The sequence below is a fragment of the Artibeus jamaicensis genome, unplaced genomic scaffold (assembly GCF_021234435.1).
Source record: "Artibeus jamaicensis isolate MK-2021 breed Jamaican fruit bat unplaced genomic scaffold, CSHL_Jam_final contig_3182, whole genome shotgun sequence".
NCBI classification, from domain to species: Eukaryota; Metazoa; Chordata; class Mammalia; order Chiroptera; family Phyllostomidae; genus Artibeus; species Artibeus jamaicensis.
In genome coordinates, this window is record NW_026521742.1 from 549,411 (window position 1) to 569,923 (window position 20,513).

At 39.0% G+C, this 20,513-nt stretch overlaps 1 protein-coding gene across 1 annotated transcript in view; it reads left to right on the top strand.

The window, feature by feature from the left end:
* Nucleotides 1-20,513, top strand: part of LOC119042035 (S-adenosyl-L-methionine-dependent tRNA 4-demethylwyosine synthase TYW1) — a 179,111-nt gene that overhangs the window by 118,615 nt on the left and 39,983 nt on the right. The window contains exons 12-13 of the mRNA XM_037135582.2: nt 610-787; nt 3,623-3,758. Coding sequence (XP_036991477.2) covers nt 610-787; nt 3,623-3,758 — 314 coding nt within the window. The remainder of the gene's footprint in view (nt 1-609; nt 788-3,622; nt 3,759-20,513) is intronic.

Here is a 20,513-nt window from a genome sequence, read left to right on the forward strand (position 1 = left end):
GACTTTCTTTTTATTTCCCTGGATGAAAAAAACTCCTTAAAGGGAAATATGTTGCTGATGTGAAAGAGGTGAAACAACAAACAGCAGAAGCACCAAAAGATATCAAACTTGACAAGTCCAGAAACTGTTTCGAGCAGTAGAAAAATGTGTCAATAGGTGCATTGCATCAAGGGGAGAGTACTTTGAAGGTAACTGAAGTTTAAACACGTAAAAATAAATACACAATTTTTAAAATAAATTTTGGGTTTTTGGGGGGTCTGCCCTCATATATTGAATTCATTTACTTAGACCAACATGAAAGAATTCAGAGCTAAGCAAATTGTGTTTCAAATTATTAGCAAATAAAGTGAGTTTTGCCTGCTTGTATTGATGTAGTGTAATTAGTACTAAAACCAAGAATGCTGACTGGTGTTTCCCTGTGAGTAATTCTAGATTTGTTTTCCCCTCTGGCCCTCATTTTTTATTATCTGGCTGGTATCAAATATAAATTTGCCCTCTAAAATCAAGGAACCGTTAAGGAGAATGTAAAATTTTTAATTAAGAAAAGTAAAAGGAGTTATCCTCTATTCATGCCTTATTGAGCTTGATCATTTTCACTGTGTTTTCCAGGAGTGCCAGGTGTCAAAGAGGAGCGCTTTAAAGAGGGAATGACAGTGAAGCACTGTGCATTGTCCCTCGTGGGAGAACCCATCATGTACCCAGAAATTAACAGGTTTTTGAAGTTACTCCATGAGCGTAAAATCTCCAGTTTCCTGGTTACAAACGCACAATTCCCGATGGAAATCAGGTAAGGGGTTCAGATTATGAAGATGTGCTGCTTAAATCTGTGGACAGACGCTTGGGTTATTTCCCTGTATGTCTTGGCTGTTGTGACTAATGCTGCGTTCTCCTGAAGATGCTGATTTCATTTCCTTCAGATAAATACCCAGAAGTGGGATTGATACACTTGACAGGGTAAAACTACCTTGTTTTATTATGAGGATTCAGTGAACTGGACAAGAAAGGCGAAACATAGCACAATGAACTTAGTATATGATGCGTACTCAGTAAATGGTAAATAGCTTTCTCCTCCTCCTCCATTTTCCTTCACCTTTCCTCCTAAATTATTTGGCCTGGTGTGAGACGGTCCCCGATTGTCTCAGTTTCTGGTTTTAATAGTACTGGAAGTTTGGGCCACTTTCGTTATTTATTTATTTAGTCCAATAGGGTCCTCAAACTTACTATTTCATCTACTTGATTTCTTACAAACATAAATCCCTCTCTTTGTCTTTCATAGAGATTAGTAGGCTACATCCTTACAGAAAGCAAAAAAGGGAGAGGGATTTTTATGTTCACTTGCAATGCATTTCCATATGTGATCATTTTCAACTTGGATTTAAAATTAGCAGGAGGAGGGGGCATCACAATAGTCATAGAGTTCTCTGGGCATTTTCACTGGGTGTTTGGCTTAGATTGTTTATTCCTTCGTGGCATAGTCCTTTCCATTTGTTTCCAGCAGCAATGTTCTCAGGCACAGGAAGTGTTATGATGCTTTGCAGGATAAAACATTGTCCTGCTTTGGGGGAACTGAAATGATGCTATCTCTGGCCAGGATAGACAAATGACCACCAGGGAGTTAATTGCCTGTCCTGGGGAAGAGGCCTATACCAGGAAGACATTAGATCCCTGAGCTCAGAAAATTTCTCCAAGGTTCTTTTACTGCTGCTGAATGAGCTCTGTAATTCCCTGGGATATTTCCCCTTCTCCATTCTTACCCTGTTCCCCACGAGAAATCAGTAGACTCCTTAATTATAGCACCTTGGGCATTTAGTATTGAAAAAATTTCTTATTGGGTTCCTTTTTTGCAAATGATGGAGGTTTGTAAAATAACTATGGCCTTTGGAATTTACTGTTCATAATCTTAAGTAGTTACAGAGGCATAGTGAAAAGGTCAGGCCAGTTCCCATTTTCCATCCGCAGCTTTATGACAAAATCCTATAACTATCAGATGATGATAGCCAGTAGTATCTATTGATACAATCTTTATTTTTATTTTTTGTGAAATATAAAGTCCTGTTAGGGTATCAAAGCTTATTTGTTGTTAAAGAGGCTTCCAGCAGAATAGTGATGAGACAGAATGCTGCCATTACAATCTGCTATGGTTTTGCATTTCTAGTAATTGATGTCTTTTGCTCAGTAATGACACATTGCTGAACTTCTAAGGGTTCCATTTGTATCTTAGAGTCAAAGGGATTAAAGCAATGAAGAGTCTGCCAATATTTCATCACTTCTTTCTTAACTTTGGTCAGAACTTCTGCACTTTTAATAATTTTGCTTTTATACCCTTAGGATTTTTCCATATGTCACTAAGACAGATCATTATGATAATTCTTTTGCCCTACATGCCACTAAAAGTTCTGTCATCTGAAGTCAACATTATCAACTAAAAAGTAGCTTTCAGTGCCTGCCTGTATGACTGGATAAAAAGAAGAAATGTTGTGCCTGTCCTTTAAAGTCTTACACTCAAAGATTGATAAGGCTGATATTGAGAGACATAAAAGGGCATAAACCATTTTGATGGTGAATTTTATGGTGTGTGAGTTACATCTCAGTTTTTAAAAATGCATAGACTTTGAAATAAAAAATTTCATAAATAAAATTCTAGGGGTAAATAAAATAGTGAAATAGTTAAAGAAAATTAATAGTGGGAGGATTTGGTTAGAGGATATTAAGGGGGAATTTCTTTCTACGTCCAAATGTATTGAAAAGAATGAATTACGAGACCCATTCGAAGGGAGAACAGAGAGGCTTTGGGAAAAGTATAATCTGGGCTTAAAACTGGCAAGAAATCTAGTAGATAAGAATGACATTATGAAATGAGTCAGTGAACTGGAGAGAAATGGAAAATGAGTGGTGTTCTTCCTGGAAACTGATGAAGAAGGCAAAGAAAAATAAGAATCTGCAACATACATTTTTCTTCTGGGCTGTGGCCCTTTGTAAGTGCTGGGTTGCTGCTGTTCCGGCTCTGCGTTGCCTAAAGCTTGTTGAATGGAGCATTGTTTGCCCACAAAGGCTTGGCTGTGAGCCCACTCCGTTCTCAGGCATAGGTGAGGCATCTGTGTGGCTCCGTGCCCTTGAAAGAAGGCTTGTGCTTTCTGGGTTGTTTCTTGTTGCCTTAGAAAATGTCCATCAGTGAATTCATGATGGGAGGTGGTCCATCAGCAGAGACCCCACCTGGTTGTGAAATTTCAGCTGCTTAAGTCTTGAGTGGCAGCGTTTATGGGGAAACTTAGGTCTGAGACCACCCCTGCCCCAACTGTGCTGGACTGATGGTGCCAGACCTGAAGCTAGATCTTGTGTATTTACTTTCCACTAAAACCTAGTGTTTGAAGAGGGAGCAGTTTTAAGTGATTATTAGGGATGGTGCTTGGTCATTTTTTTAAAATAGCCACCTGACACCCCACTGTCACATTATTGAAGTCACCGTGTCAGCCTTCCGGGACAAGCAGAAGCCCCTAGACCCAGTGAAATCTTTAATCACCACACCTGTTACAGATCGTAAGTTTTACATCATGAAAAGCCCAAAATGGGCATAATATTATTTTTTTATTGTTGTGGTTCTTTTCGATTTTAAATCACCAAGGAATCTCACACCAGTCACCCAGCTGTATGTCAGTGTGGACGCTAGCACCAGAGACAGCCTGAAGAAAATTGACCGCCCACTCTTCAAGGATTTCTGGCAAAGATTTCTCGACAGTTTAAAAGCCTTGGCAGCAAAGGTAAGAATTACGACATCTTTAAAAGAAAATCAGATGGAGTAGAGGGTCCTCCCATTTTGTTAAAAAATGTAAGACTAAATGAAATCTTTAATTTTTATTGTTTAATACATATTTGTTGAGTTCTTTTTAAATTTGTAGCTCTCTGCCACTGTGTATAGCCATTACAGTATGCTATTTTGTATTTTTAGTAATTGATATCCTTTACATGTATATATTCCTTCATGTATTTGGGGAGAGAGTAGCAGTTCATAACAACCCTAGAAGAGGTGTCAGCATATAGTATATGTTTAAATAAGAAGTTAATATTCCTGCATTTCGAGAACCAAATTTCCTATATGATAAGGAACTCAACCTCAGAAAGTCCAAACTTGATGTGTTTTCCTGCAGACATTTGGCTGTTATGTGTTCTCTTATAGTAATACTTGCTTTCCTGTTCTTTTAGACCTACAGTAACTTTGTGGTTCTTCTTTTCCGTTAACCTCACATCTCAGTAGTTGGTGTTTTCTGTTAGTTCTATGTCTCTTCCTCTCTTGTAACCATTCCCCCTTTTCTGTTCTCTTTGGTTCTGCCCTCCAGTTCTTCACGCTGTACCTAGATCTGACTGAAAATGAGAATCAGTACAGGAGCTTAAAGTATTAAAATTTCCTATTTCTACAGGGGTTTGAAAATCTGCGTTTGAAACAGCCCAGGTGACTTGACGTGGTGCTAGTTATGGAAGTCACTGAGCCAGCAAATCTGCCTTTCTCTCCTTTGCCAGGAATTAAGGCTGGCATTTCTTACCTGTGGCCCTAGTATACGTTTCCAGTCACTGCACATGATATTCCCTAGGGATGCTGGACTAGCCCAGCCCGCCTGTGTTGCCATTTCTGCAAATGTGCCCAGCACTTTTTCTGAGTCTTTTGTTACCTCTTCAGAGCATAGAATGTCCTTTCCTTCCATGTCTTCAACTTGTAGAAATTCTATGCAACCTTTCAGGCTCAGCTTCATTACTACCTCTACCTTGAAGCCTTTTCCAGTTGCAATTAGCTGCCCCTTTATCCTTTGCTAAGTTTTATATTGGTGAAAATACTTCATTTCTTCTGTTTTATGTTAGCTTCTTTCCCCATCTGGATTCCTTACTCATGTCTGAGGTCCACATGATGTCTAGCATAGCACACTTTATAGTATTTGATAAGTGTTTTTTTTTTTTTAAGTGAATGAATTTGTGGAAACTCACCATAGCTGATGAAATTTAAAAAAATTTATACTGGAGAACTTAAGTCAATGCCATTTTTGGCAGTTAGCACCAACATTATATAAGAATACAAAACAGGCATTACTTTGGTTTCTGATCTGTCTTAGGTTATTTATAAAGCTGGTAGGTTCAGTGCTCCTTGTGTCTCTAAAGTCTCTTTGTTTCTGGACTTCACCTTCAGCCATGTTCTTTTCACTTGTTGCTGAGACAGCAAGTAGATACATGGTATAAAAATCAGAGTGGATTTAGATGGGAATAAACAGCAGGAGCAGGAATGTCAGACACATCTGAGACTTATCTGACTGTATTCTGAGTCAGCGTGGAAGGTGAGAAGTGAGCATTAGCAGAATGGCTTAATAGGGTTGCTTTTTCTCTTTTGGCCAAATTTTCCACAAAGTGAATTATCTTGAGGTTACAAGGTTTTGCATGTTCATTTCTATTGTAAGTACTCTGGGCTGACTCACTGATAGTAATGCAGAATTTAAAGTTCTGCAGTATTTTCTAATCTGTGAGCTTATTACACAGAATATCATTATTGTGCCCATGTAACTTGGGCTATTTAAACTATCTGCCTGTGGCCTTGGCTGGTGTGGCTCAGTTGGTTGGAGCTTTGTCCCATACACCAAAAGGTTGGGGGTTCAATTCCTGGTCTGGGCACATAATGTAGGTTGCGGGTTCAGTCCCCAGTGCAGGCACATATGGGGGCAACCAATTGATGTTTCTTTCTCACATTGATGTTTCTTTCTTTTCCATCCTTTCTCTTTAAAATGAATAAACATTAAAAAGGAAAAAAACCTATCTGCCTACAGATTAGGGCAAGTGCTTTTTAAACATTTTGTAGCAATTAGAGTTTATGTTTGTCATTCTTTATATTTTTTAAAAGATTTTATTTATTTATTTTTAGATTGAGGGGAAGGAAGGGAGGGACAAGGAGAGAAACATCGATTGGTTGCTTCTTGCACACCCCCAACTGGGGAACTGGCCCTCAGACCAGGCATGTGCCCCGACTGGGAATGGAACTGGCAATTTTTTGGTTTGGGGGATGAAGCCCAAGCCCCTGAGTCACACCAGTCGGGCTTTCTTTTCTTTCCTTTTTCTTTTTTTAAAGATTTTGTTTATTATTTATTATTAGAGAGAGGGAAAGGGAGGGAGAAAGAAAGGGAGAGTTATGTTTCTCATTTTTGCATTGTTTATGTTGTCATTTAAGAAAGATTTGTGGCAGCAAGTTACTGTTTAAATAAAAAATTATCTTGAAATTAACTCAAACTATGTTATTTCCTTATGAATATTTGAATATTTGATATTGTTGGTATTTCTGAGTGTTCTTTAATACTCAAATGTGTATGTTGTAACTATGTTAGCTGTGATGAACATATTACTAATATATCTGATATCATTTGAGTATTTAAATAAAAACTTTAAAATAGAAGTGCTCTTTCAGATATTTTAATTAGAACATCTATACTGTTTTGTTACTTGTTTAGTCTTTTAGTGTAGTTGAACAAGGAAAGGCATTTAAGGAGAGAATTTCGTGAACTTTAGAAACAAAACATTTTAATTTGTCTCGAGTTTCACCTTATTTGTGAGCTAGTGCAACGTGAAGTAGGGAAAGGTAGCATATTTTGTTTTTTACTCTTGGAAAATATAATGTTTATTTTTCCAGATATTTATCCTTTGTCAAAATGTTTCTTTTCAAATATGAGGCAAGAAATACATTGATACTTGAGCATGTGGGGCTAAAAAGCAATTTCTTCTAGATAACAGCAAAAAATACGTGTTAGCTTCAGTTTCCATCCAAGGCAGCTGTTTGTCGTGCAGTGCTGTTTTTGAAAAAGAGCAATCCTTGTAGGAGACAGCACCACCCACCTTCGGCAGTGAACTTTCATCAGCAGTGTGACTGGGTGCACTGTCGGCAGTGTTGGGTCAAACCGAAGATCTAGTGGGAATTGAAGTAATTAACCCTTTTCTGTGTTTAAGCAATAACGTGGATATTCTTGAAACTCCATTTTTGAAAATAAAAAGACAAGAATAATTCCCTGCATTATACATTCTTGGTTATCAAAACTGAACGTGAGCCCTCTTTCTACAGATACGAGCATGCTCCGACCTGGCATTTCTGGAGTAATGTGCCATTGTTAAGAAGGGCTTATTGTGCATTAATGAGACAGCTCTATTAAATAGACCAGTGTATCTATGTAGCCCCAATTCTCACATTAAAAAACGAACATTTACTATTAGACCTTTTTATCTCTGATTGTAAAAATATTACACGTTGAGCCCTGGCTGGTGTAGCTCAGTGGATTGAGCGTGGGCCTGTGAACCAAGAGGTTGGCAGTTCGATTCCCAGTCTGGGCACATGCATGGGTTGCGGGCCAGGTCCCCAGTTGGGGGCACGTGAGGGGCAACCACACACTGATGTTTCCATCTCTTTCTCCTTTCCTTCTCCCCTCTCTAAAAAATAAATAAATAACATCTAAAAAATAAAAAAGAATATTACATGTTGATTGTACAAACTTGAGGAAGTAGAAATATAAAGGAGCAAGGTAAGAAATTACCTATAATTCAAGGACCTTGAGATATTTCAAAGTACCTAATCTTTTTGGGGGTGCTGAGGGGGACTGCTTTTTTAGATATGATTCAATTTTATATGCTTTTTGTTTTTGTTGGGTCATAAGCATTTTTCCATGGTATTAAAATTTCTCCGTGACCTTCATGGTATGGATGCTTAGTCCTTCATCTTACTCAGTGTGAGATAATACGTGTGTTATGACCCTTGTTCCTGACAGAGCAGCCAGGACCCGTGCAAATTCCTAAGTGATAAGAGCACTAGGAGCATCTTTAGTCTCAGCGAGGTAGCTCTGGGTGGGCTCCTGTGTGGCTCTTGGATGGAGACTGGTCACCAGAAAGATCAACCCCAAATTAGAAGCTCGATGTTTCTCAGCCCCCTCCCTCCCCTCCCCACTTCTCTAGAGATATGTGGAGAGTGGCTGGATATTAGTGACCAATCGTGCCTACGTGGTGAAGCCTCCATAAAACTCCCAAAGGTGTGGGTTCAGGGAGCTTCTGGGTTGCTGAATGTACAGAGGTGCTGGCAGAGTGGCAGCTCGGGTTGGGCACGAAGCCCCTCAACCCTTCTCTCATACGTCGCCCTACACATCTTGTCCCTCTGGATGTTAATCTGTATCCTTTATCATATTCTTAATCCAGTAAACTGGTGGACAGTAAGTAAACTGTTTTTCTGAGTTCTGTGAGCCACTCTAGCAAATTAATTGAATCACCACAGTAGGGATTGCGGGAACCTCTGATTTATAGCTGATCTGCTTCTGCACGGGTGACAACCTGGACTTCCAGGTTGTCCATCTAAAGTGGGCAGGGGCAGTCTTGTGGACTCAGCTAAGTGGTAGGGTATCCGTTGGTTGTCACATAATTGCTTGGTGTGGGAAAAGCTCCCACGTGTCTGGGTTCAGAGTGTCGTGAATGTGGTAGCAGTGCGAGAGGAAAGGAGAAACACAGAAGACAGCGTGAGTTTTTCCCTGCTTGTTGGTTTCACAGAATCATCAGGGACCTGATGCGGAGGGAGGCTGGGAAATGTGATCTTTTTGCTGAGTGTACTGTGGTCACTGCAGATTCCATGCATTCTGCTTATAAGGAAGATGGGGAGAATGGGTATTGGAAGGTGACTAGCAATCTGCCATCAGCGAGCTAAGCATTACATTCAAATGCTAGATAGGTAACAACAAAGTAAGCCCATTAGGAAAAAGGAAACAATCAAGACAAAAGAAGAAATTAATTAATTGGGAGGGGGAATCCAAATATTGTACATGTAGAAGGTTATTGATGCTCACTACCAAAGTAATCTCCGTGGTTTGGTGGAGAGGGAAGGCAGACAGCATGATGTTTAGAAGAAGGACAAGGAACAAATGGCGTCTCAGAAGGGAGACGAGACAGAACCTTTGCGGTTTGTTTGGGGGGTGGTGTTAGTTGCTTGATTTGATGTGGAGGAGGTCTCAACGTGAACGTGCAGGTGGAAAGGAAGATGTAAGAGAGTTTATCTTTTTCTGTCCAACAGGTATGTTTTATTTCTAATTTCTGGAGTCATGATTTCATCATTGCCTGAGTATTCTTTTGTTATTCTGATATATGTGTTATTAAAATAAATGATGTTCTTTAACTCATTTAACTCAGTGCTTTTAGTAAGATGTAAAAAAAAAAAAATTAGTGATAGTCCTGGACACCAAGTTAACTAGTCACTTAACAAGGCTTATTGGAGAGGTGGGCTATTTTTCCCAGTGTGCGTGCACCATAGATTTTCATCTGGCAGGTTGGGTCCAGGTGTTTTGTTATGGAGCAGCTAGGAATAAGCAGCCAGAGGGGAAATAAAGGCAGAGCCCTCACTGTTACAAATGAAGAACTCAATATAGGAGGCTGGAAGCAAAAGGGAGACAGGTCTCACCCATTGACCCAGCAGTCCTGAGACTGGTTTCATAAGACTGCCAGGCATTCTGAACAGCACAAGCAAAACTACGATGGTGCAGGAGGATGGGACAGTCCTTAAGACTGGGCTTCTGGGCTTCTGGAACAACCTTCCTATGATTGCCATGTGTCCTGAACATCCCAAGGCCTAGAAGGTGGCGGGGAGTCCTTGAAATTCTCTGTACCATTTTCACTAACTGGGAAAGAACCCCTTCCCACATACCTACGTTTGGGTAGTCGTGTCCTCCCCAGGAAAGCTGGCACCGCCCTTACATCAATCAATATGTAACTCCCTCACTCCTGTCTTGCCAACTACATAAGTCCTCTGAACAAGGGACCTGGGGCCTCTGGCCACCCTTGCCCTTGCCTCTCTTGGCCCCTATCTTGCCCTGCCCCAAACCTGTGCTTTTTACTGCCACCTCAGCAAGGCCATTCTCTTCCATGAGAATGTATCACTATAAACCCTGCTTGCACACAAATAGACTTGCTGATCTGTAATTCTTTTCTGCGTTGGCAAGAAGAACTGCGATTCTCTTGTAAGAGTTTGAACAGACATTTTTTTAAAAAGGACCATTACTTTCAGTTTTAGTGTCATTTACTTTGGAATTTCAAATAGCATTAAGTGAAAATTTTTATTTATCAGAAGTGCTTTGTGGTTAAAAGTGATTGAGACCAACTGCCACATACGGACATGAAAGAAGTCTTCGGTCCCCTGTCGCTAAAGCTTTTTGCCTGCCACCTCATAGATTTTATCCCCTTTAATTTCTTCCAAATGGGATCATTCAAAGCCATTCATCTCAAGGCTTACTTTAAAATTTTTTAGGTTAGGTTTTGCCATTCTGGAGATTAGAATTGAACCTTTTAATGAGAATCATTGTGTTTGATTTATGAAAAGAGTTTGGAAGACAGGGAAATTAAAAAGAATGGTCAGAAGCTAATTTCTTTTGCTTATTGAGACCAGAAAGAATAGCACTTTCTCAGATTGACATTTGAAGACCCTTTTTAGTGCATTAGGGGAATGAGATTGTGGAAACTATGAGTTCTGTTTGATTTATGGCCATGTGAAGTTAACTTGCTCGTCCGGTGTGGCCCATAGAAGTTAGTGTATGTGGCAAACATTCATTTGCCACCTTCATAGGAATAAAAGAATCATGCCATTAGTTCACTCATAGTCTGACATATTGGATTGAAATAAGTGCTATTTATACTCAGTCATTTGCACTTTTACTTGATCCAACCACGCAGTGGGTAAAAAAGACATTTAACCTTTGACAAGTTAGAGATGTTAAAAATCATATAAATAGAATTTGAGCAACCTTTCAAGTTTATTAGTTTATCTCCACCAGTTTTAGGTTTTTTTCTGATGAGATACCTTCTAGATTTGAAGGTTGTTAAAATAAAACAAACCACCCCCCAAAAAACCTCTCTGCCTATATTAAAAATCTGAAGAGGGTATATCAGTTACCTTCCTCCTAAGTCATGAAACCCATCTCAAGATGTTGGGAGACTCTGAGTTCAGTGACCGAAGGAAGCCTTCATTTTATGTTACCATAAAGAACATTTAAAATTTTTCCTATTCCTGGCCCACGAGGGAGAATTATCATGTGTCGATTTTATGTACTTTGAACATATCTGGTAGACACTGTAGACACTGGAGAATCCTCCGGTTGTGTATTTACAGCCCTTTTCAAGTGCCTCTTCCCCATTTTTCCCAGGGGAAAGGCCAGGATAATTTCTGGACTCCTGCTTGCCAGATTCTAGGGGTGGTGGTGGCAGGGACTGAGGACAAGTGGGAGGAAGCCGGAAGCCCACATTGCTTCCCAGAACTTAACTCCTTATAATCGCTGCAACAGAAGTAGAGAAGTGTAGTCCACAAAACCACCTCCTTGTCATCCTTTTAGATGGTCCATGTAGTGGAGTTACATTTTGAAGACAGTGGTTTCTTTGCCAGAAGTAAACATCATAAATCTAAAAATCTATGAAATGGGAAAAGTCTGAAGTTTGAAGAACATAGCACTTAAAGGAAAATTTAGACTGAAGTTAGGAATTACAGTGAATCAGTGAAAGCCCTTCTAAATAAAAGGACACAGAAAATCATGTAGAGGATGGAGAATATTAAGAACCTCTTACAAATCTCTAATTAGTAGTGGGTACCATTCCTTACTTGCGGTAACAGTTTCAGACTCCCCTTCAGTAATCACATGCTAATTGCAAATCTGTTTTGTTCTGCGTTTGTGCATAGTCAATAAAGCCTTTGCTTTGGTTTTTTTTCCTGCCTGACCCATGACTAAATTGCTGACTTTCGGGTTTCACTGTGGTTCAAGAAACTCAGAGAAACTGTTGCTTGAAAGTAAAATTCTGCAGCTACATTTCTCTATAGTTACCATATTTTAAAATGTGCTCTGTAACACAAAGTCAGCTACCCATAGTGCCCCCCTTGGAAACTCTACACCGGACCATACCATAATTTAGAGAAATTGGTATTTCCTGCATTTGTAAGTCCTGGGTTTGTTTTATCCTTTTAATTCTTACTCATGACTATAATCCAAAAACCTTCACTGCTCTTTATTTTCTATCCCTTTTTTTCCCTCTTACTAATTAACCCAGGCCTCTTTTTTTTCCTAACATCTCCAGTGGTAGTGATTCAAAATCCCTACACATTCACAGTTAAGGAAAATATATAACAGTGGCAGAATTTTACAGATGAGAGCTGGTGATTAAGGAGGGGTTTCTGTGTCCAGTGGCAGAATCCGAAAGCAGTTATTTCCTAGGAGGATAGAGGCTACCATGGGATTGGGAAACTACAGCCCTTGGCTCGAGTCTGGCCTGCACCTGTTTCTATAAATAAAGTTTTATTGGAACACAGCCATGCTTTCTTTACTATTGTCTGTGGCTGCTTTCCTGCTATTCTGGCAGAGTGGAGTAGTTGCCACAGAGACCATTTAGCTCTCCAAGTCTAAAGTATTTACTATGTAGCTCTTTACAGAAAAAGTTTGCAAACACTGGATTCGACTCACCATTAGGATATTTGGAAACTGCTGGGGCTCTGCTTGGTAACTGCCCCATCTACAACTACTTCTGAGTTCATCCTCCCAGACTCAGTCCTTACTAATCTTGCTTACCACCACTCTCTCCTTGAAACTTTCTCCTTGGTTTCTTAGAACGTTTCACTCACTCTTCTAATGTTCTTTCTGGGTTTTTGTCGCCCTCTCCTCCTTTAAGCTTTTTCTTCCACCCTTTCAATAGAGGTGTTTCCCAAGCTTTAGTCCTCAGGTTTCCTTATTGGTCTTATGATATTGCTTGAGCACATTCTTCTCCCTGCTCCACCCCCCCACCCTTGTCCCCAGCCTTGCCTGTTTCCCCTCCTGAATTCTGTTTCCTGTTTTCCAACTAAATGTGCCTCCTAGACACACTCACTGGTTGTTTTACTTGCATCTTGGAGTCTAAATGAGTGACACTTGTTACTGAGCAAGGGCTCGCTGCCCAAAGTGCACAGGAGCCAAACTGTGGCCTCAGTTTTTGAGAAAAGGAAAAGCTTTTATTGTGAAGTCCACAGGCTCAAAGACAGAAGGCAAGAGCAGATCTGTCTACCCCCGTTTGGAGTACATTTAAAGGAAGGAGTGGGAAGTTATGCATATTGTATAGAGTTACGTTATTTCAACACAGTGAGAGCTTAGTGCACAGGCACTCGGTGAGCATTGTGTTTCCTACGTCACAGGTTTGAATTTGGGGTGGGGGTGGTGTGTAGTTTGTATGTGTCCAAGGTGGATTTCCACCCGGTGACTTTGGAATATTATTCTAGGGTAAATTCTTCCCTAGTGCACGTCTGACTGTCCAACTGCTTGCAGTCTTTGTTCTGTTATCTCCGAAAAACAGCTAGTGTGTCTCCCTGAGGACAAGGCCAGTTGAGACTGGTTCTGAGTCCCACTGAACTGTCTTCTCAAGCTTGCTTCCCGCCTATCCCTGCTTTTGTTAGTGCGGCGATTCTCCAGACACTCTTTGTCAGGAAGAATTCTTTTTTACTTTCAATTCACACTTTCCATAGTTGCTAGGTGATATTTGTCTTCTATTCCTTGGGTTCTTCCCTAATTATCAAAGCAATACACGCTGAGTGTATGTTCTTTCAATCTTATGTATATGTATGTGTATATTTATATATATATATATTTTTTTACAGGTATCATACTGTATAGGTTGTTTTCTAATCTGTAATTTGAAGACAAGAATCACTTTGTTAAATTTACTTGCATGTAAAGCATGGAAGTACAGAAACCAAAACTGCCCCTTCTCTTCTTCAATGTCACTTCCCAAAAGGATGGATCTCTGTTTGCGTCAGGGATCATTTTCATCAATGTGTTTGGTTTATGTAAACTTCACTTAAATTTTTTAAAATGCAAATTGGATCTACTTTACACATGGAGTAGGCAAAAGTAGGTTCACAGTTATTTGTATGAAAATAATACAATAACTAGTAAATAATATAAGAATAAACTTTCACAGACTTGACTGTTAACTGCTTTTGCCCACCCATGTACTGTACAGGTTGCTGTTTTTTTAAATCAGTATATTGTGTACCTCTCTCTGTGTGAATACAAATAATTTTACCTCGTTCTTTGAAATAGCTGCACCATTTTATGGATAGTTCATCACTTATTTAACCATTTCCTGATTGATACTTATTTACATTTGTTTATTATAAACAGTTGAGCATGTTTTTAATTTTTTAAATTAACTTGTAATTTTTTAAAAATTTTATTTAGTTATTTTTCAAGTACAGTTTTTTTGTCTATTTTTCCCATCCCAGCCTCCCCCGCCCCTTGCTCCCCACCTCCCTCCCATTTCTACCCCCCTTAGTTCTCGTCCCTGTGTCCTTCCTATTTGTTCCTCCAAATCCCTCCCCCTTTTTCCCCTTAACTTCCCTTCCCTCTCCCCTCTGGTCACTGTCCCCTTGTTCTCTATTTCAGTGTCTTTGTATTGTTTTTGTTTTTTTTTTCTGCTTGCTTGTTTGGTATTTGTCTTTCAACACCTGGCCTATTTCACTCAGCATAATGCTTTCCAGTTCCATCCATGTTGTTGCAAAGGGTAGTAGCTCCTTCTTTCTCTCTGCTGCATAGAATTCCATTGTGTAAAAAATAATAATAATAAATAAATAGAAAAATGCACAAAAATCATAATTAATCTAGTCAAAAAAGAAAAATGAAGCAATAAAAGTAAGAAAATATGCCTAATATTTCTATTATTTAGAGTCATGCAAATTAAAAGAACAATGAGATATAATTTCTGGATTTTAGATGATCACAATTTAAAAATATTTGTTATGGGTCCTGCCTAGTGTGGCTCAGTGCATTGAATGCTGACATGTGAAACAAAGAGTTGCTGGTTCGATTCCTAGTCAAGGCACATGCCTGGGTTGTGGGCCAGGTCCCCAGTAAGAGGCGTGCAAGAGGAAACCACACATTGAATTTCCTTATCTTTTCTTTCTCCCTCCTTTCCCCTCTCTCTAGAAATAAATAAATAAAATCTTTAAAAAAATTAACTTGTATTTTGGAACAGTTTTAGATTTACAGAAAAACTGCAAAGACAGAACAGAGAATTCGCATGCACCTCCCACCCGCCCATTTTTCTCTGTTGTTAACATCCTGCACCTCTGTGGCATAGTTGTTATAGTTGATGCAGCAATATTGACATGTGAAATTCATACTTAATTCAAATTCCCTTTTCTGTCCCAAGATCCCTTCCAGGGCCCACATTACATTTAGTAGTCTCCTCTCAGTAGGCTTCTTTCGACAGTTCTTTTCCCCAACTTTCCTTGTTTATGATGCTGTGACAGTTTTGAGGAATACTGGTCAGGTATTTAGTAGAATATCCCTCCATTGGGATTCGTGTGATGTTTTTCTCATGATTTCACTATGATTAAGGGCTTTGGGAAGACCACAGAGCTCAACTTCGTATACATCAAGGTTCTCATGTGCTTTAACGTTTTCTAGTTTTGATTAATGAATAATGTTTTGTATCCACTCTTATAGTACCATATAAAATGGTTTCACTGCCCTAAAAAATCCCCTGTGCATCACCTGTTCAAGTCTCCACATCGCCCCCCAGATCCCCAGCAACACTGACCTATTTCTCTGAACAGTTTTTGTATTTTCCAGTATGCCATATCATTGGAATTCTATAGTATGTAGCCTTTTCAGTGTGTTTTTTTTTCACTTGCATATGTGAGAGGGGGGACCAAAAAAATAACCCACTATAATTTTCTTGTGGAGGGCAGGCCCCTGGTAGTCCAGGCTTCCCCTGCTAGGTGAGTGTTCCAGGAACCCATCTATATCAGTGTACCAGCTGGTGTTGTTGTGAGAGGCTGCATTCAGCTTCAGTGAATTTTCTTTTAATTCTCTTTCAACACATTTGCCCATTTCATGATGGCTGATTTCTGAGCGCACCTGCCCTCACTGTGCTGAGTTTCAGTCTTTCTTTTACCAAAAGCAGCATGACCCCCTATGCTCCACCCTCCTTAGTCACCTGACATTGCCTCGAGTGACTTTTTTTGTTTGTTTCCCTGGATGAAAAAAGTCCTCAAAGGGAAATGTTTTGCTAATGTGGAAGAGCTGAGACAAAAAAACTGGCAGAAGCACTGAAAGACATCAAACTTGATGAGTTCAAAAACTGTTTTGAGCAGTGGAAAAGTCTCAATAGATGTATTACATCTAATGGAGAGTACTTTGGTGACTGAAGTTGAAACATGTAACAATAAATACACAATTTCTTATAAATAAATTCCAGTTTTTTTGGGATCTCCCCTCGTATGCATTTAAAGTTTCATGTCTCTTTATGGCTTAGTAGCTCATTTCTATTTATCACATTGTTTGTATGGGTAGAACATGGATTATCTCTTTGCCTGTTGAAGGACATCTTAGTTGCATTCAGTTCTGGGTGATTATCTTCTGGAGACAGGCTTCTATTTCTTTGTCCTGTGATGGTGGTGATGGTGGCCTTAGACTTCCCTCTGGAGACCTTCTCCCACGTGGAAAGTGGAGAGCGGCCTCATGACTTTGTAGTCACATCGCTTTTCCTCTGGAAACCTTACCAGGTATTTATTCTCTTCCATGTAATGTTTTTCTCTGTCTCTTTACATCCTGTCTCCTTTACTGATCACCTTTTTAAAAAAGCTGTTCTCATTTCTCTCCTTATCCTTGCATTCCCACGTTGTAAATTTCTGTGTTGTGCCCTCCCGTTCAGTGTGGCTCTCATGCCCGGGGAGCCCCCTCTTCCACCCTCTCAGCCCCCGAAGGATGGAGAAACACTGCTCTGTGCCACTCCTTTGCTTTTTTGAAGTGTAAATGCTGCTGCTTTTTAAATCCTCTAGTGGAAATGTCTTTTTCTGCAGTAGAATGTTTACTTACGATCTTTACTTCCCCCATTGGCTGCCGGTGCTCCCAGCCTGTTTTGTCTGTGCGTTTGCACTTCTCCGCTCAGCTCTCTCTTCTTATGGTTTCTCAAGAGATGAACTTCCAGTATCCCTTTGGCCATGTGTCCATTAGGTACATTATAATAATACAGTTGTGTGTATATTTATTTACATATGTATTTAGAGTTGTATAAAATATGTGTGTGGCTTCGCCCTTCTCCTACCCCTTTACAACAGGTCCGCCTGTTGACCACGTTCTCAGGCGGATGTCAAGCCCCATTATTTTTGCTGTTGGAAGTACGGAATGGAGGTAACATGAATCTTCAACCCTGGCCAAACTGTCTAATATTCTTGCTGATACGCATGGTCTTTTGAGGCTCTGCCAAACCTAAGGCAAATATTTTTCCACTTCCATTACCAAATATCTGGTCTTCGAGCAGGAGGATTTTAAGGCCTCTGCTATAAATGGATAGTCGAGATCAGGCATGTCAAGTGCCTATTAAACTGATCCAATCTCAAGAGTCAGTACAATGTAAAAAATGTGTGTGCCCATGTGTGTATACATGTTTCCCAATCTCACAGTATTTATTGTATTTCCTTATAAGCCTTTTTTTTCCTGTGTATATACATTTATGTCAATAATGCTGTGGTGCATGTACTATTTCATTTTTGGCTTTTTAAAAATTTAACACTATTACATAAAAAGTATCCCTAATCTGTTAAACATTCTTCTAAAATAGTTTCTGTCCATAGAAACAAGAAAACAAACAAACAAAACACATCCCACTTCCCCCCCCCCCCCACCCCTTTCTGAGAATCACACCTGCACTGAGCTGTCTTTTTGTTAGGAGTGTGCTTCTCTGCTGTGTTAGGATGTACAACCACTGCTCAGAAATGTCATCTTCATTGTTAGTTCAGTGGTTACATCGTAAGTCATGCAGCCGTTTCTTGGGATTGAACATCTTGAGAGCTTATGATATCTCATTGCTATAAATAAAGCTGGAGTGAACATTCTTATTCATCAGTATTTGTTCACAATTTTAATCATTTCCAAAGGCAAAATTTTTAGAAATGTAATTTTTAGGGCAACAGATTTGAATATTTTTTAGATTCTTTAATCACATTGCCATGTTACTTTCCAAAATATTTGTACTAAATTATGTTTTCACCATCAGTGAATTAATGTGTCTGTCTTGTTAAACTCCAGGCTGCATTGGATATTGCTGTTACAAAAAAAACCTATGCCAATTCGTAAGCCAAAGCAATGCCTCATTACTGCTTCAGTTTGCATTTTTCTGATTACTGGTAACTCGGTACCATATTTGAGGAGACCAGAGACCATTTTATCTTGTTTTGATGTACCCTCAACTCAAGTTCATCTTCAGTTGCAACTGTCAAGATAAATCAAGAAAATTAAGAACTGTAGTCAAGGGCTATACTAGCATCATCCAGAATATGTAGCACTGAAAGCTATCTCAAGAGAAGCAATAGAATTCTAACTCATAACTCTGTATTTTTTTACCTTTTTATTATGGATTTTTTTAATGCCCAAGAGAAGAAATAATAATAATATGAATTCCTGTGGAACCATGTTCTTAACTTTGACAACTGTCAGCATTCTACATTTCTCGTTTCGTTAATTTTTTTTTTTTTTACTTTTTTGGGTGAGGGGAGACATTGGAATATTTCAAGTTAAATAACAAATAATATCATTTTATCCTCATGGATAAATACTTGTGAATATAATACAGAAGGACTTTTAAAATTTGATTGCCACTCCCAGCACTTTGTGTATAGTTTTTAATTTTTTAATAGGACTTATTATTGGAGTATATCACATATGCAGGAAAGTGCACAGAGCTTAAGTGGACAGCTTGATGAATTATGACAGGATGAACACACCTCTGCCTCCAGCAACAGACTCAAGAGACAGAGTGTTCAGAGCACTCGCATCATCCCTCTCCGGCACCATTCGTATCTCCTCCTGCTCATTAGCCCCTTTCCAGTCTGAAAACAATCGCTGCTTTTACTTCTGACATCATAAAGTAGTTTCCCTTGTTTTTGAACTTTATAGACATGGAATCATACAGTATATATTCTTTTGTGAATATGTATATTTTGATTTATATCTGTTTTTAGATTCATCCATGATGTTTTATACAGCTCTAGTCCATTTATTTTCATTGCACTGTTTTATTTCATTAAATGAATATGCCACAATTTATTTATTTTATATTGAAGGACATTCATGTATTTCCAGTTTGGGGCTATTATGAATAATCCTACTAATACTATTCCTGTATATATTCTTTGGTGTCCATATGTGGTCCTGTGTGTTGGCTAGATACCTAGGAATGGAACTGCTGGGTCATTTGGTATACATTCATTCACCTTGGTTAGATAATGCCAAACAGTTTCTAAAGCAGTATATGAATTTACACTTCTAACGGCCCAGCCGTGTGTTCCAATTGTTTTGCATCCTCGCCTCCAAGTGATTTTTGACAGTCTTTGTGGCAGTGGTGAGGTAATATTTTCTTAGGTATTTAATTTGCATTTCTGTTTATTGGTCATTTGCATGCCCTGTTACTGAGGGGTAATTGCTTCAGAGTTAGTGTTCTCGCTCATCAAATCATAACCATCCTTACTCCAGGCCATATAGGGAACATTCATTGCTTCTGTCAGTTTTTATTCTGCATTATCTTTTTCTTTGTGGTTCATAGAAGTTCTTTATATATTCTAGATGTGAGTCAATGTCTTTTTTTACTCTGTGGCTTGCCTCTTTATTCTCTCGTGTCTTTTGATAAAGAGAAGTTGCTAATTTTAATATAGTCAGTTTATCATTCTTCCTACTATGTTGAGTGCATTTTAAACTGGTTAAGGAAGTCTTGAAGAGGTTTGTATGCTATTTTGTAGACATTTTGTTGTTTTACTTCCACACTCAATTCTATAATACATTATTAAAAAAATTTGAAGTGTGAATGTTTGCCCCTAGCACTGTTTGACCTAGCATTGTTTATTTAAGTAACATTTTTTCTATCTTATTCTACAGTGTCAACTTTGTCATAAATCAGGTATCCATACATGTTTCGGACTGTTTTTAAACTCTGTTTTGTTCCACTGCTCTACTTACAACACTGCCAGTACCATGCTGTCTTAATTATTGTAGCTTTACTAAGTCTTAATATCTAGTAGTCCAAGTCCTTTAACTTTGTTCTCCCTTAGGATTGATTTGGCTGTTCTTGGCCCTTAGCATTTCCGTTTAGATTTTGACATCATCTTGTCAATTAAAAATTTAAAAACTCTACTCTTTACATTGAATTGCATTGAATGTATATTCAATTTCGGGAGAGATTAAATCTTTTTAAAATATATTTTATTGACCCTGGCTGGTGTAGCTCAGTGGATTGAGCGCAGTTTGATTCCTAGTCAGGGCACATGCCTGGGTTGCAGGCCAGTTCCCAGCAGGGGACCCACGAGAGGCAACCATACATTGATATTTCTCTCCCTCTCTCCTTCCCTTCCCCTTTAAAGATAAATAAATTAAAAATATATATATATATATTTTATTGGTTATGCTATTAAGTTGTTCTAATTTTTTCCCTCATGTCCCCATCTACCCGATACCCTCCCCCTATTCCAGCCA